Source organism: the organism of the source record quoted next, unplaced genomic scaffold, assembly GCF_019419815.1.
Source record: "Pyrus x bretschneideri cultivar Hongxiangsu unplaced genomic scaffold, Pyrus_bretschneideri_v1 Contig3, whole genome shotgun sequence".
Classification (NCBI taxonomy): domain Eukaryota; kingdom Viridiplantae; phylum Streptophyta; class Magnoliopsida; order Rosales; family Rosaceae; genus Pyrus; species Pyrus x bretschneideri.
Window position 1 is genome coordinate 4,540,810 of NW_025999612.1, and position 16,261 is coordinate 4,557,070.

Below are 16,261 nucleotides of genomic sequence, written 5' to 3' on the forward strand. Positions count from 1 at the left end.
AGCAGTTTAATGGCCTGTAAACTGTAAAGTGCTTTTAAGCTGAAAAGAACTTTTGGACCTACTCCTACAAGTCATGCAAATCATCTAGGGAAATAGACTGAAAATGATTGTTTTACAAATCTCAATTGCTAATTGTTGAACGGATCAAATCAAATACTAACAGCATATCAATCAAATATAGACGACAAATTGATCAAAAGCTATCATTTCAACAATTGAGACATGTAAATTTATGATTTCAGCCAATTTCCCAATTGCCTATCAAATCTCAATACCTTCAAAAGCACAAAACCACCGAAAATTTATTAGGAACTAAATTGCAAGACAAACCAGCAAACCAAACACGGCAAACAGATTATAATGATCTCAGAAAAGGCTTTTACTGCACCAGAATGTCTGACGAACTGACAGAAGCTACAGGCGGTATAACCTTAACCTGTATTCACAAGCAAACTGCTGGACTGACAGACATTCATACGTATTTACAGGAAAGAACACCAAACACCTGACTCCAAATTGTAACACTATGCCCTACCTTGATATACCCGTAACAAACTGTTACACTAACATCTTTTAAGCACTAAATGGGTTCTCACCATTCGAACTAATGAATGAGAACAACTTCTAATGTATATCAAAGGACTAAACCCGATTAAGAAACAAGGACACAGACATGCTGACCATCTGAAAACACTTGCCAACCACCGAGACCGAATCAGAGAACAAGGGTGAGGAAATAGGAAATAGCCTTACATCCAGTTCTGATGCATCATGTAGGACTTCTTTGGCCCAGATGAATTGCTTCCCATGCTGTTTGTGTTGGCATCTGAACTGCCGCCCACCAGCAGAGCCATCAGACTTCCCCCATGCACCCTGCCTTCAGGAACGAGGGTGGGGACTGAAGATTGACCGCCATGTTTCAAGTCAGAATAAGTTCCAGTTGCTGAAGTCCTTATGCCACTCACGATATTCATCACATCAACATTCATGTCGTCAGCAATGACTACTTCTTTCATCTTCTCCGACTTCCCAAGTTTAGGGTCTTGAACCATAGGTCCCAAAGTAATACCTCCATGAACCCTCTTATCCTGAACCAGACCACTATGGAGTGCACAGAGGCCTGTCTTCCCCCTTGCAAATGAGTTACAAGGGGCGCTAGCTTGGACGCCATAAACTGATCCCGGATGGCCCCATGAGCATCTCTTTCCTCCACCATGTGCCTTACAGAAGTCAGTGCTGCCTTGTGCACTCTTACCACACCCTTCAGACTTGCATCTCTTTCCTCCACCATGTCGGACACAGTAGTCAGTTCGTCCCCTTGCACTCTTTGTGCACTCAGGTATGGCACATCGCTTGCCACCCCCATGTGCTACACAGAAGTTGGTACCACCATGCACGCTCTTTGTACAATGCCCACCACCTTCAAATGCACACCTTTTCCCTCCACCATGGCCTTTGCAATAGGGCGTGCTCCCTTCAGCTCCCTTGGTGCAACCAGGAGCAGTGCACCGCTTCCCCCCACCATGAGCCTTGCAGTACATTGTGCTCCCTTGCGCCCCTTTTGTGCATCCTACAGCTTGGCATCGACGGCCACCTCCATGTGATATGCAAAGGCCCGAAAGACCTTCGGCACTCTTTGTGCAATTTTCTCTTTGACATCTCTTGCCACCACCATGCCTGATGCACAATCCTGATTTCCCTCTGGCAGCTCGAGTGCAACCTTCTTCACTGCACCTCCGACCACCACCATGAGCAATACAAAAGTCTGTACGTCCTTCTGCACTCTTTGTGCACCCAAGGAATTCACATCTCCGACCACCACCGTGGGCCTTGCAGTACACTGTCCGGCCCTCAGCACCCTTGTGGCAGCCAGATCTCTGACACCTCCTACCACCACCATGAGATATGCAACGGCCCGAAGCACCTCTGGCTCCCTTTCCACACCCTTCCACCTGGCATGTCTTTGAATTAGAGCTGCGCTGCGACTGTTGTTTCTGTGTCATAACAGAAGAAGAACAGGTTACTGAGCTATTTGGTGTGGTTAACATGCTTGATGAGAGATCTGGAACAGCAGCAGTTGAGTCAACCTTTTGTGAAACCTCATTGAAGAGGAGGCTAGCCCCTGGGTTGAACGAAGTCTGCAATGGTTGCATGGCAAACCTTCGCTTCCAGGGGAATGAAGTTGCTCCTTCATCTACATTTTGGGCCCCACCTGCATCCAATGGCAACTCCCTGCCTGAAAGGGCCGAAGTGGAGCTTGGATTGACGCAAGTGATTTCAGATTCAGACAGCCCAGTGGAGAGACTTAACTCCAAGTCAACCTTGGGCATCAGTTCCAGTGCACTCTTAGCAGGTTTCCTCGGGCTGGGTACCCTTTCATTTCCAAGATGAAGAGCAAAGTCCAATTCGAAATCCATTGAGGACTCCTCATCCGTTTCTTTGGCTGAAGACATTGTAGTGCAAGCAGTAGCTGAGCTCCCCTTGCTGTCTGAGGAACTCGTTGAACGGCCAAGCCCAAGCGCCAGTGAAGAGCCAACATGCTGGGTCAAAGATCCACCAACCGAACTCCACTTTCGTTTGGTTCCTTTTGGGCTTGGCATGTGAGCCATTGAAGAACCAGGGGAATTAAGCCGTAAGATAGTATCTGTGGAATACTCACCTCCAGCTCCTCCAACTTCCATGGAGTTGCCCAAGATTCTGAAGGCATTTGAAGAAACATTTGCAGCAAAACCCAGACTCTGCAACCTATTGTCCATTAAGTAACAACTAAAATAATATACACAGACCTAATCGAATTGCAACAGAACAGTCTGCCAACTTCTGGGCTAAATAAAATTATCTACCAAGTTAAGAGTTAGATGTCTCTGGGAGAGTACATCCCACCCCCACTAACAAATCCTGATGTATCATGCCGATCCATTTCGTCCACGGAATTTATACCAAACTTTTACTGATCAGTTGCAGCAGTACATGAATCTCAGAAATTTTGATTGCTTTACAGCATCATTGTGACAATAAATCATCCTGCACTAGAGTAAAGAATTATTATACTAAAGTAGCCAAATCCCATAGGCGACAACACCACCCATTGGAAAAGAGTTCATAAAAGTTCCAAGTATAAAAAAAATGTTCAGCTATAGAATTCTAGGAAGAAACAACAGAGGTGATCATAACAACCTTGAATCCGTTTCGATCTACTCCAAATTGAGAAGAAAGCAGATCATCATAAGCAGTGAAAGAAACCAGCGCCTCAGAAGCCTAGAAAGCAAAAGAACCAGGTTATCATAAGAAGAATATGAAGCAATATAGACAGTTACGATCGAACAGTAGGCAGACAAGAAAAAAAGAAAAAGAATGATTAAAGAGGAAACAAGATCATAAAAGGAGAACGCATCGACCCAATTAATCTCACATGACATCTCAAGGAGCACCGAATAAATATTTGCCCCTCAGGCAGATTACGAAATACAAAAAAAAAACAAAAAATAAAACAAGTTGGGAGTTTCCACCTTAAATAAAACACGGAAAATGGCTTTCAAGACTCCCAACCTTTTTACAAATAACTAAAAAAGGAAGGGGGATATGCACATACATGATTTAACGAATTCGTCATACCCAAATTGAATGGGGTTTCAATTTCTAACCACTTGAATACTCCCCGAACAGATTCAAACACTTAATGTCGGAAACAAGTAAATAAAAAAACCCCGAAACAGGACAAATCATACCATCTAAGATCACTGTCAACAAACTGTTTCAACCACTAACTCAGTTCATCAAATAAACACAAAACATAATATACATAATCCTAAAGCATCAAATCAAATTGTTTCTTTCACAACCGATTGTATTTTACAAACGAAAACATCAAAACAAATAAAAACCAGAGATCTAAAGAAGAACATTATATCAAATTCAACATAACATTTCATAGGAACCCACAAACCATAAGAGAGACATCAGCAGAAAACAAATTGAAAGGTACAAAATTGGCAAATAAATCGAAACAAAACGCAAAGAAAATGCAAATTTGTCAGCAGATTTGTCATACAAATTAATGTAATACGACACATAATTTCATTAAAACGTGAAAATTAAAATAAAATAGGGGGAACGAGAAACTAAATCAACAGAGCACAAGCTCTGCTAAGCTGACAAGAAAATCCAATTCATAACACCTTCAGCTCACTCAACCAAACAGCTGCTTAATCTAATATCTAAAACCTAACACTTATATATATGTGTGTGTGTGTGTGTGTGTGTGTGTGTGTGTGTGTACATATTAAATAAAAACAATAAAATTTATAGGAAAATGAAAGCAGAATTCTTCAAAAGCTCCCCTTTTATTTGGCATCGAAACTACAACAACAAAGCCGAATTTCCAGAAACTGGAACAAAAAATTGACAAAAACACTTCAAATAACAGAGTTCAAGCGTCGCCGTAACAGCACCAATCGAGAATTAGCGACAAATTTTTTTGCAGAATTACCTCAGATTCGGATTTGGATTGGGATTGGGATCGGAATCGTCAGGGTGCGGCGGTGCGGGGAAGATGTTATGGTTTTTAGGGTTCTTGAGAGGCGCCGGCTGGAGACTGGATGTGTCTGCGAGAGAGAGAGAGAGAGGAAAGAAAGAGGGAGATGCGGGAATGACGAAGCAAGAGGTGGAGGAGTGCGCGTGTTAATAAGAAAATAGGGGAGGCACGTGGAAAAACAGTGGATTGTGAAAGCATTACCAGGTTTACTTGTCAGAGGAGAGAGAGAGAGAGAGAGAGAGAGAGAGAGAGAGAGAGAGAGAGAATCATGGTAATCAACGGCTCCTATTTTTTTCCACAACAAGTTGCCTCTTCGGTCTTTTTATTTCTTACTTTCCCTATTTTCCACGTTTATTTTGGTAAAATAGATTTCCTATTATTGCAATATGCAGGCGGCAAAATAGATTTCCTATTACTATTATTGCAATGTGCAGGCAAAGACAATGAACATAGCCATGTTTTTGACCAAAATGAGAAATTACACGAAGCGTTTCACGAATCACGTGAAGTGCTGATGTAATGTAAAGATAATAATGAGTGAGATGGAGTTTAGCTTGTCATTAACGTTTGTGATATAGATAAGAATTTTATTATGTACACAATGGCATGTTGACATTTTACTTTAATTTGTTTCTTTACAAAGACGATTAATTAGATGATGTATTTGATGTATCACGTGATATGTTGATGTTCCGTAAAAAGGTTATACTGTATTCGATGAACCACATGACATGATGTTTTGGTAAGGATAATGATAAGGGAGGTGGATTTGGATTGCCAGTGACATCCTCGCTCTGACAAGTTAACAAGAACTTGGTTGAATATGTTGTGCTTCGATGACATTTTATTTTGATTTTATATTCCTTGTTAGGTAATAAAATAATGTAATATATAGAGAATATAATTTACAACACCAACATACCACATTATATAATAACGCAACTAAATCTAAACATTGAAGGCAAAATATACGTATGTAAAAAATCCAAATTAAGAATTAACTAGAAAAATATGTATGTAAACATATTCTAAAATTACAACTTAAACGAGTATATAAATCAGTGAGTGTTATTGTATTTATGTCCCATTAAAACAAATCAGTGACTGTTATCGTCATTCCAACCTCATTAAGATGATAACCCATAGACGCAGCACTCAGGTATCGTTCAGTATGCAGACGGGACGGGACATGACGGAACGGAACGGAGCGGGAGCAAAGATGCCCTCAGATAGAAACAAGGAGGAAGAAGAAGGAGACGGAAATGTTATAATTTTGTGTTCCACGGATGTGGAACAAGTTGTTCCAGGGGGTGAGGTGGAACGAAAATTCATCCAAAACTCGTCCCGTGGAACAGCTCGTTCCACCCGTTTTAGGCTCACCAAACGTGGGACAGAACGCCTTGTCCCACTCTGTTCCGTCCCGTCCCACGTACCAAACGGTACCTCAAGGAACTAGAGGGAAGGAAATTCAATCCTAATTATGAATTTAACAACCCAAATTAATAACTAAATCTGAAACGGTAAATCCCAAGTTCATCTGTACGTATGTGCTGTCAAACAGAAATATAATACAACAAATCATGTCACGTGTTGTATCATATACACTCAATAACTTTTTTGTATTGCTTTAGTTATGAACCCGATACAAACTAATTATAAACTTACATTTTTTGGGTTTAGTATGAAAGCTCTAAAGATTGAAATTTAGAGTTTTTAGGGTGTGTGACCTTTCACAGACCCTGTAAATTTTTGTTCTATGATCATTTTCAATTTTTTAATCCAACAGCCGAAGTTTGAGAGTGTAGAAGGTCAAAAAGGGAGTGTAGATGACACCACATTTTATATTTAGATACAAACTAAATAAAAATCTAAATATGGCCAAATTTTGAAGACAAAATACATGACAACAACTCTTTGTCCTTTATTTTAATTATCAATTGAATTCGTATGGAAATATGCGCCATGCATATCCAATGGTGTGTGGAATTTTCGTGTTCACACCATCTATGACTATATGTGCAATTTGGTTTTTGTAGAGAGTCATTTAACAATACCCTACGAATTTCGTCGTCTCTTCCGTTGTCAAATTCCGAAAGTACTGTGAAATTAGACCTTAGTTGCATAGATAATCACAAGGTATGAGCAATTTGTTTTCATCTTAATAATATTTAATTTTTCATTATTTTAATTTCACGATACATGCAAATTGCAATTAAGAAAGTTGTTAAAGAAAGACAAAAGGAAAACATATTACAAATAATACTAGTTGAGTTGAGGTGATATCAATGTGATGGCTTCGGACTTATTCCATTTATACAACAAAAGGCATTAATCCGGTGGAAATTCAAGTGTTAAATACAAGAAACTACTATTTTAAAGTGTAAACAAGATATCTTATATACAAAGTGAAAACAAAAATTTATTTTAAACATTAGAATTTGTATGTAATTTTCATGTTCGTATGTAAATTGCATACGAAGTTCAATGTATAAATGTAACAGTATCATTTTAGTAGTATCCGATAAATTTATAAGAATTTAAAAATGTGTTTTTGTTGGCATGTTCTTCTCTATGCGTGGTTTTGAAGTTTTACAGAACCTAGGCTACATTTGTTAGAAAATACTACGAAAGTTAGATAAGGGGAATTGAAAATGACTAGTTGCAATACCTTTTGAATGAACTTTCAAATGACACATTGTATGGTGCTATTTTCAAAGCCGTTTGTTTAGCATTTTCTGGTGCATCCATAGTGATTTAGTGCAATTTTGTTGTGTTAGAGTAGTTCATTAGCAGCGTCACTGTACTGTTTAAAAAATGTTATATCAATAAGAAATAAGAAAGTTTTGATGAAAAGCTTAACAATCTAGATAATCGATGGTGATGAATAGTGATATATGTGACCTCAATTTAAAGTAGGCTCATTGATGTGGTAGCAAAAATCTATCATCTTTAACTTGACGAATTTGTACCTATAAAACAATAAACACCTTTGATTGAGGACCAAAGTCTCACGCGCCCACGAGATGGGAGGGGGTGTTTGGCCAATAAATCTTTGATGCCTAAATCAGTAACTGTAAAAAGAGTGAGTGGGAGCTTAGGCATGTAGCAAAAGCTTACCAGTAAATAGTGTGGATGGAGTATTTATAAGGAGGTGGTCATCAATGGTAGGTTTCTACTCTACACGTGGCAACTTTCTATTGGCCAAGATGAGTCATCTGTATGATAGATGAGGAAAAAATAATTCTAAGTAGACGGGTCTGCGTAACCACTTTGGCTGCGAGCCTTGGCTTCTTGGGACATTGAGCTAATGGGCTTATCGTGAGTTATTGCCTCTTGACCGTGGATGACTTAACTTGTCATTGATTCTTCAATCATTTGAGTTATGTGGCCTACATCACAACATACTAAAGATCTTTGGGACACAAAGATTATTAACTATTGCATTGTAAGTTGTAATTGTTTGAAATTTGTGGGCGACAATCCAAGGAATGCGTCACACTTTATGTAACTAGTCACGTTGGTTGCGTGGCTAATAGCACAACACATTAGGGACTAGTGTAAAAAGGAAACTCATTAACTGGCCTGGGCAAAAACCTGCAAGTGTATGGAAATTCATGTAAAGTAACTCAAGGGTTGTCTTGCACTTGGCAGCTTATAAAACTCGTGGACTGCATAGTATGTTAGCAGTGAAAATAGGTTATTATATGAACACGAAGATTGATAACTGGTCACAGCAAACGTCTGCAGTTGTATGAATCTTCGCGGGCAATTACTCAAGAGTGTACTGTGAGTATGTGTCTAGAACCCGTAGACTGTGTAGCATGCCAACAACGAAGATAGAGTTCCAAGTACCCCAAAAGTGTGTCGCACTTAAAAGTTTATAGAACTTGTGGAATGCGTAGCATGTCGACAAAAAAAATAGGGTTCTATAATGACTAGAAGAGCACTAGTTGGTCACACCAACGGTGCTCAGCCGCGTATTCAGGCTAGTCGTACCAAAGGTGCTCAACCGCATGAACCTTTATGAGCAACCATCCAAGGGACGAACTGTAGTTATGAGTTTACAAAACTGTGGACTGCGTAGCATGTCATCAGCGAAAATAAGGTTTCGTAAAGACATGAAGATCGTTAATTGGTCACACCAAATGTGCTTAACCGCGTGAACCTTTATGGGTATCTGTTCGGGAAACGAACTGCACTTTTGCCTTTTCTGGTATAGAGGCTTGGGTTATCATGGATTAGTCTAAGGGCTAGAAGACTTTCAGTTAGTTAGGCCTTGAAAAAGACCATTGTGGCTAATTCCGAGAACGGAAAACTCGTTGTACACTTAATTACACCATGGCAACCAAACCCATCAACATCTAGATATTCGGGCGATTTACCTTTTCCCAAGGGGAGGAAATAATTTACCCTCTCGCATTAGAGAGCATACCCAAATAAGTGTTGAGAAATCAGTTTACCCTCTCGTATTGAAAAGAATGGAAGCTATTATGAGCATATAGTTGAGCTAGACTTGTGAATGACTTCTCAAAATTTCGTAAAAAATAGGAGAAGTGTATTGAACTCTACAATAAGGTAAAAACTATAAGACAACTTGAATCATTCTCAGCCTATGAGGTATTTTTTTATCAATCTGGTTGAGTCTTTGAACTTTGATAAGCCTTGACAAGGTCCAATTGGTGATGACGGAATGCAGGATTCTTCACTTTAGAGTCTTCCCTACAAACAAGGTGAAGGCTTTTCTTTTGACTATGTTTCTAGGCTAGAATTGCTGGTTCATCACCTTTTTGTTGTAGTTGTAGATGAGCTGTTGCTCGTAAACTATGATGCGGGTGACAACCTTCTCATGTTTTTTCTCTGCCAAGTATGGGTAATTGGCCACCTCCTTCTTGTTCTGCTTGGGACTTGGCAATATAGTGCTGATACTTGGCATGACGATGTTAGGAAGAATGATCGCCTCTGAACCAAATGCTAGGGAGAATGGAGTTTCGTCGATAGCTTGTCATTGGGTAAGATACGCCCATAGAACACTAGAAAGCTTGTCTAACCATTTGTCTTACTTGTACGCGAGAGACTCTTAAGGTAGTTTAAGATAATCTTGATAGACGCATTAGATTGTTTGTTACCCTGATGGCGTTTACATGTGATGCTTGACGCACTAAGAACTTAGCAAAGTCTTTGCCTACGAACCGCAAGGTTATTGTCAATGACGATGAAATGTGGGATTCTAATTGGCAGATAATGTTCTTCCAGGTGAATTTCTTTATGTCTGTCTGAGTGGTTACCGTTATGGGCCAGCTTCTAACCTATTTGGTGAAGTAGTTGGCCACTACGATCGTCATGCCTTTGCACCCACTAACAAGCTACAATGGTCCTATCAAGTCGATCGCTCGTTAGTAGGTAGTGCATGCACTGGCTTGAAATGCTGCAACTATCGCACCTTTGTATAAATTCCTCAACATCTTGATGCATGATAGGCCAGTAGTAGCCTGAGTTGAGACTTTTTTTGCGCCAGGGAGCAGCTTCCTGAGTGATTTCTACAAAGGCTTTTGCGGATTGAGCTCAAAACCTTCAGGTCGTCGAGAGTCACCAGGTAGTGGAGATTGTGGTTCTATAAAGGATATACGAACTAGCATGTTGTTCCACATATAGTATCGTGTTGCTTTCGTTTGAGCTTTCTTGACTCCAGCTTTACGGGAAGTGTTTCGTTGACTAAGTAATCGATGATGGGGTTTTACCACCTTAAGGTTATGTTAATCTATGCCACCTCATTTGTTGGTTTTGTATCTATGCTTGGCTTTTTCAAGTACTCGACTGGATGGAGCATACGAAAGGATGTTTGAAGGTGGAGCTTATGCCTGCTAGTGCATTCGTATGAGGCCCGAATTTAGGTTGACGGAGCAGGTTTACCCGTGTAGCTGCTGCATGGGTGGGTTTGGCTCACACTTGTGAATGGCCTCTATGCGTTAGGCTTGGGCCCACTAAACCTACTTCCAAAGATTGTGCGCATTGGCCCTTTTGGGCTTGCGTCTTTCTCTGGGTTGAGCACTAACATGCAAAAATGGTCCTATCAAGTCGATCACTTGTTATTGTGAGCGTCTTTTACTGCGGATCTAGGCATTCATCATGGGTTTTTGCATGTTGTGGACTAAGCCATTACGGCTTGGGGTCCATAATTACTGTTTTTGTTGTTTCAGTGGCATTGATGGCAGTCCGTAGTTGTGGGTTGCGGTGGTCGTTGCCGCTTTTGCTCCATTGACTGTTCCATGTCTGGGTAAGTGGGACATCTTGTTCGTTGTGGTTTTGAAATTTCCTACCCATGTATTCTTTCCCTATTGACTGATCAAGGAACTTTTCTAGGAAAAAAAATTCAATGACTAAGGACATACGGGAAATTCAACGTAACAGAAATTTCGAAGAATATTGCGAGAGCCTTCTTCGAGTACTTAAATCATGCTCTCAATGAAAGAACCAATTTGTGATAGCAAAAATCTGTCGTCTTCAATCTTGACGAATTTGTACCTACAAAATAGTAAGCACCTTTGATCAATGAGCAAAGCCTCACGAGCTTACAAGGTGGGAGGGGGTTTGGCCAATGGATCTTCAATACCTAAGTTAGTAACTCTGAAAAGAGTGAGTGCTTAGAGCTTAAGTACGTAGTAAAAGCTTACCAGTAAATGGTGTAGGTGAAGCATTCATAGGTAGGTGGCCGGCTATGGTAAGGTTCTTCCTTTCATGTGGCGACTTCCAATTGGCCAAGATGAGTCATCCGTAGAATGGATGAGGAAAAAATAATTCTAAGATATTAAGTATGAGATAATATCTTAAAATTCTCATGTAAGTATCCTTGATTGATAGAGATGAAATTTTTTTACTTGTTTGAGTTACCCCTCAATCAGGAATGTATTAAAAATAGAATTTGGCAATTAATCTTATTTTTAATGTCTTTGACTTTTCCATGCCACGAGCATGGCAGCTTAGTGATGTCATAGGCAGTTGCTCGAGTCTCTAGAGATGTTGAACTGCGAATGAGAATATTTGTGAGCTCTGCCCATTTAATGAGGTCACTCTCGTCTTTTAATTTTTTTTTTTTGGATTAATTTTTGCTCCGCAATTGAGTGTCGTCTAAAAAAAATAGTAGTTAAATAAATAGGGCATATGAAAGAGTATGTAGTGTAACAAATTTTAACTTCATGATAGTAAAGTGTCAATTTAAAAGACAAAAACGAAACCACCACATACCCTAAATCACAAGGGTGCTAAATGTAATTTACTTTAAAATAAATAACATTCTTAATTTTGTTTTGTGTTGAGCGACATCGTTACGTTAGATATTTAATTAACAAGAGGAAAATCAAGGAGAATCGAACCCACACCATATGTATGATTAGAATGATTAGAATTGCTTTCCGCAACTGCGATCAAATACCACCTAAAACTTTTATAATTTTTGTAAGTTGCCGAATTTTTATTTGCTGAAAACAACTTAATGCTCGATAACGTCCAAGTAAAGTCTATTGGATTAACAACCACCCCCCACCAACCAACAAAACAATGTATGTACATTTATTAGAAAACGACCATGCTTTCTTATCATGAACTAATACACATTGCCTTTCTTTTGTTGAAAAAAAAAATTGATCTAATTTTCGAGTCATTTTGTATGGTTTGTAATTAAGCATTAATATTAAAGTAATTAATTGTAAAATAAAATATGTTCAAATCCAAGCCCTTATACACCATGGTGTAAGTCAACATCTCCAATTAATTTTCTTCAGTTGTGTAATCTCAAACCAAATTAAGAACTTGTTTAGAACTGCTTTTAAAATGACTAAAAGTGTTTTTAGATGAAATGTTTTTTGAGTTCAAAAACACTTCCTGAAATGCTTTCTGCAAGAAGCATTAGTTATGTGCTTCTTGCATGAAGTACTTCAAGTGTTTTTTTTTTCTTTTTTTTTTTCCAGAATTTACTTGTATTTTTATTAAAAAAATTAATTTAAAAAATATCTTTATTAAACTAAAAACAGTTTCTACTATTTTAAAAACAGTTCTAAATGAATTTCAAGTAATTAAGATTGAGACCAATACAGTACAAATCCATATCCCTAGTGATTAGTGAATAGCATCAATTAACTTTAACTATGGTTAACTTTTTAACCAAACATAAACTAGAGTGGTTAGTTTAGAAGGGATTGGGGACGAAGAACATATACAAGCATTTACATTAACCGCCGCATGGAGTCGAAACGACGTCGGCCGGTGACTCTTTCTTTTTTATTGCTTTGTCGGTCCCTATGTACCGCCTCCAAATCGATGAGCTGTGGAAAAATTGAGATGCACACGTCATCATGACGCACACATGTGTTGAACTTCGTGTCAGCAGCGGCTCGTCACCGCACTGCGCTCTCTCTCTCTCCTCCTTTCCTCCGACTCCAGTGGACTCCACGCGCTTCGGAATCTTGCAGACGAAAACCGCTGAACCTTTCCCGTTGCGGTTTTCTGTTTCCTGGTTCTGTGGCTTTGGCCGTTAGTTTTGGAACCTTGCATCACGCGTTCTGCTAGCGCGTCGCATATAGGTGCCTGTTTATTTGAAACATATAGCTTTACTTTAGACCTCATTTACACTTTAAATATGAATAGTCTTCTTTACCTTGCACAATTATAAGCAAATACAAAATGTAATTTTTAGTAAACTAAAGTTTATCGATAAACCCACACCCCTAATCAACATGAAAGAGCAAATAATAAAAGAAAGCGAAAGGAAAGTGAAGGCGATGTGGGACTGTATGATTTTCAACAAAATTTGTGTGGAGTGAGAAATAATTCAGAAAATCATAGAGTTGACATGTGGACTTTTACCCACAAGTGACGAGAATGTCCTCATTAAGCTGGCGAGGTCATTTCAAAGTAGTTTAACCCTTAAGAACACCTGAGTTACTGATTACGACTTCTCCCAGCTTTCTTGCTCACGACAAGTAGAAAATTCAAAGGAATTAAAGACATGATTAGTTATTAATTTAAAGAAAAACTAACGAAAAATCTTCAAAAACTTTAGTTTTAATCAAAATGATAAAATAAAAGTATAAGTGAATAGTACCATGAGTGACTTTTTAGGCTTAAAATATCCTTAACGTTAATAGTGAACAGTACCATGAGTGTTTCATTAAAACTTCCTTAATTCAAACCCTCTATTTAAGCTTTCCTTATTGAATATCAACTCAATCAAGTAAGGAATTACAACCAATACACAAAGAGTCGGGGGTCAGAGAACACACTTCAAAGGCTTGCTTAGAATCACAAATTCTCAGGACCGACCCTAAATATAGCTGGAATCTTGTTACCTTGTAATGTTATCATGTAATCTTTTTTTTTTTCTTCGAAGCTTATGCCTCGTTGGCAACCAAAAAATATTTATTCCCTTATCTTATTCTTATCTCCCACATGGTCTAGACACGTAAGAGCCAACAATTGAGTTTTGCACCGTCGGATTGCATCTATTTTTGGGTGTGGTCCGTTGGATTGCTAAAAAATTAGAAATAATTAGCTTCTAAAGTGTCTTTTGAACCGTAATCTAAACCTCTTTTTTCATGCATCATTTAAATTTCGCATATGCTTTGTACCTAGATTAGCTTTTTACTTTTCGATTAAAAAATAGATTAGCGTATTGAACGAAATGTCTTTACTGATTACATTGCTTGTCTCTCCTTAAATCACAAAACTTCTATGGACTTGAGCTCATGTTCAAATCTTTTTGTGACCTTAAACAAAATACCCCATAAATAAGTCATCATTGAATTATTTTCCATTCTCGAGCCGAAATGATATATGCGTGACACCTAACTGTCAGCTTTCATTAATATAAATTTACATAGAAATTTACAGATTGTGCACCAACGAGAACTGTTGGCAAGGAGAGCCGAACCTTGGTAGGGCGATACAAAAGGTAAAGACCTACCAACTAAGCCAACCCTCGTTAGTGTGTTACTTTGTATATCTTGTACATACAAATAATATTTTGAGACATACAAAACATACCTAATAAATTACAAAAACAAAAGGTTACATACGTGTTTACTTGTATAACTAATAAACCACAAAAACAAGTAATAAATAAATCGTGATTGTGTTACTCACAATAGCACGTAAAAAGCGGAGAATTTTCTTGATAAATCCGATACACGTGTTTGGTTCGAGGTTGTTTCAAGTGTTGACATCGTTGATATTCCACTTTAACGGTTTCAAAGTTTGATTTTTCTAGGGTTTGGTCTGGGGTATGTTGGGTGGAGACTGGAGAGGTCGAGTTCAGGTGCCTGCTCTTAACATTTCCTTCCGAGAATATGCTCTATTATATTCGGCGGCCCCTCCGCTGGTGGTGGTGCTTGGGTGCCGTTTCATGCACGTGCCACTAATCACGTGGAAGGCCACTGCATTTGCTTTGCAGTTTGCAACTATGCATGTTTGTCTGCGTCTAATTTTGTGGGACAAAAGCTCATCGACCCTACCAACCATATGCATCACAAAAATGGTCCCACGAAATCTTGTCGCTTGAAAAAAATTCCATCATTATGGTAAAGGTGAAGAATACAGCCACCTCATTAGGAAGCGTGGGGAACTAAGTTACGATTAGGTCATGTTAAGAGTTTGATTCATTTTGATATAATATTAGTACGGTTTAGTAGAGAATGGCCAAGTTGATCTTAGTTTCTGATTTTGTTTCTTGTTGGTTTGAGAAGCCTCCAGATTTAATTTAGGACGCCTTCTTCGAAAATTATATGTTCTTATAATGCTTCAATAAAACCTCCATCGTTTCACTTCAAAGATAAAAAATAATAGTACGATTTAGTAGAGCTACCAGAAGTTTAACTAGAACTATATGTACGAATCAAAACTTCAAAAAATTGACTAACAAGTCACTATATGTGTTTAGCATGGCATCTTATAATTTTATTTCTCTAAAAAAAAAAAAAAACCCACCCCTACTCCTTAGAAAATAAGAGAAATTTTTGTGTGTACCTTCAGGTAGTGTTATACTCTTATTTGTCAACAACAATATTAATGTGTCCCAATTATATTAATGAAAAGAACAGTTGTAACATGAGATTAATAACATCACTCAATAAAATAGTGTGTGTGGGATCGAATTAAGCATTTAAGAAAGATGGAAATCAAAGCAATATGAAAAGGGTGACAACTATATTACATAAATAAGGAAAGAAATGGAAGAAAGTGGAGGAGCACTTGAAATTTAAATTTTGAGAGAAAGATGAGACTGAGAGACCAGCAGCGTACGGAGCCAAAGTGGAAAGTGGAAAGCAAGGCTCACGTAAAAAGTAAAGAGGGAGAAGATGAGAGAGTGGGGTTTTGTCTGCCTCCACCATCATCCTTTTTCCATCACTTTTGATTCTCCCTCTAATGCTTCTATTGATGGGTTAGGGCGTGCCACGTTCCTTCCATTTTTGCTACTTTTTCTATCACGCACTTTACATAGACGCTTTTTTTAGTCTCTCACACACTCCTGTTTAATCACATATTCGTTTTTGTTCGATTATTCAATTCAACAGTTAGAAATCAAAAAAGGTGTGTGTGAGAAGCTAGAAAAGGCGTGTGAATCTATCTCCACCTGAAGTTTTGTGTTCAAGTGGTTAACAGGTTTATTGCTGCACCTGAAGTCTCGTGTTCAAAACCGCCTTGTTTCAGTATTGTTTAAAACCCCCAAAGCAAAAGATG

General features: G+C 38.5%; 1 protein-coding gene across 2 annotated transcripts; it reads right to left on the reverse strand.

Moving 5' to 3' along the window:
• Positions 1 to 361: 361 nt before the first annotated feature.
• On the reverse strand, positions 362 to 4,674 carry LOC103927300. 2 transcript variants are annotated; one of them, XM_009336208.3, is made up of 3 exons: positions 4,490 to 4,674; positions 3,178 to 3,258; positions 362 to 3,024 (listed from the first exon to the last, which is right to left on the reverse strand). In XM_009336208.3, exon 3 carries the CDS (start codon positions 2,754 to 2,756, stop codon positions 750 to 752), a length of 2,007 nt encoding a protein of 668 aa, XP_009334483.2. In that variant the 5' UTR covers positions 2,757 to 3,024; positions 3,178 to 3,258; positions 4,490 to 4,674; the 3' UTR covers positions 362 to 749. The 2 variants fall into 2 exon arrangements, with proteins under 2 accessions (XP_009334483.2, XP_048445170.1); XM_048589213.1 differs by having other exon boundaries at positions 362 to 3,029.
• Positions 4,675 to 16,261: the final 11,587 nt, after the last annotated feature.

Coding starts and splice junctions, on each gene's coding strand:
- LOC103927300 (XM_009336208.3), bottom strand. CDS start 2,756: ATGGACAATAGGTTGCAGAGTCTGGGTTTTGCTGCAAATGTTTCTTCA.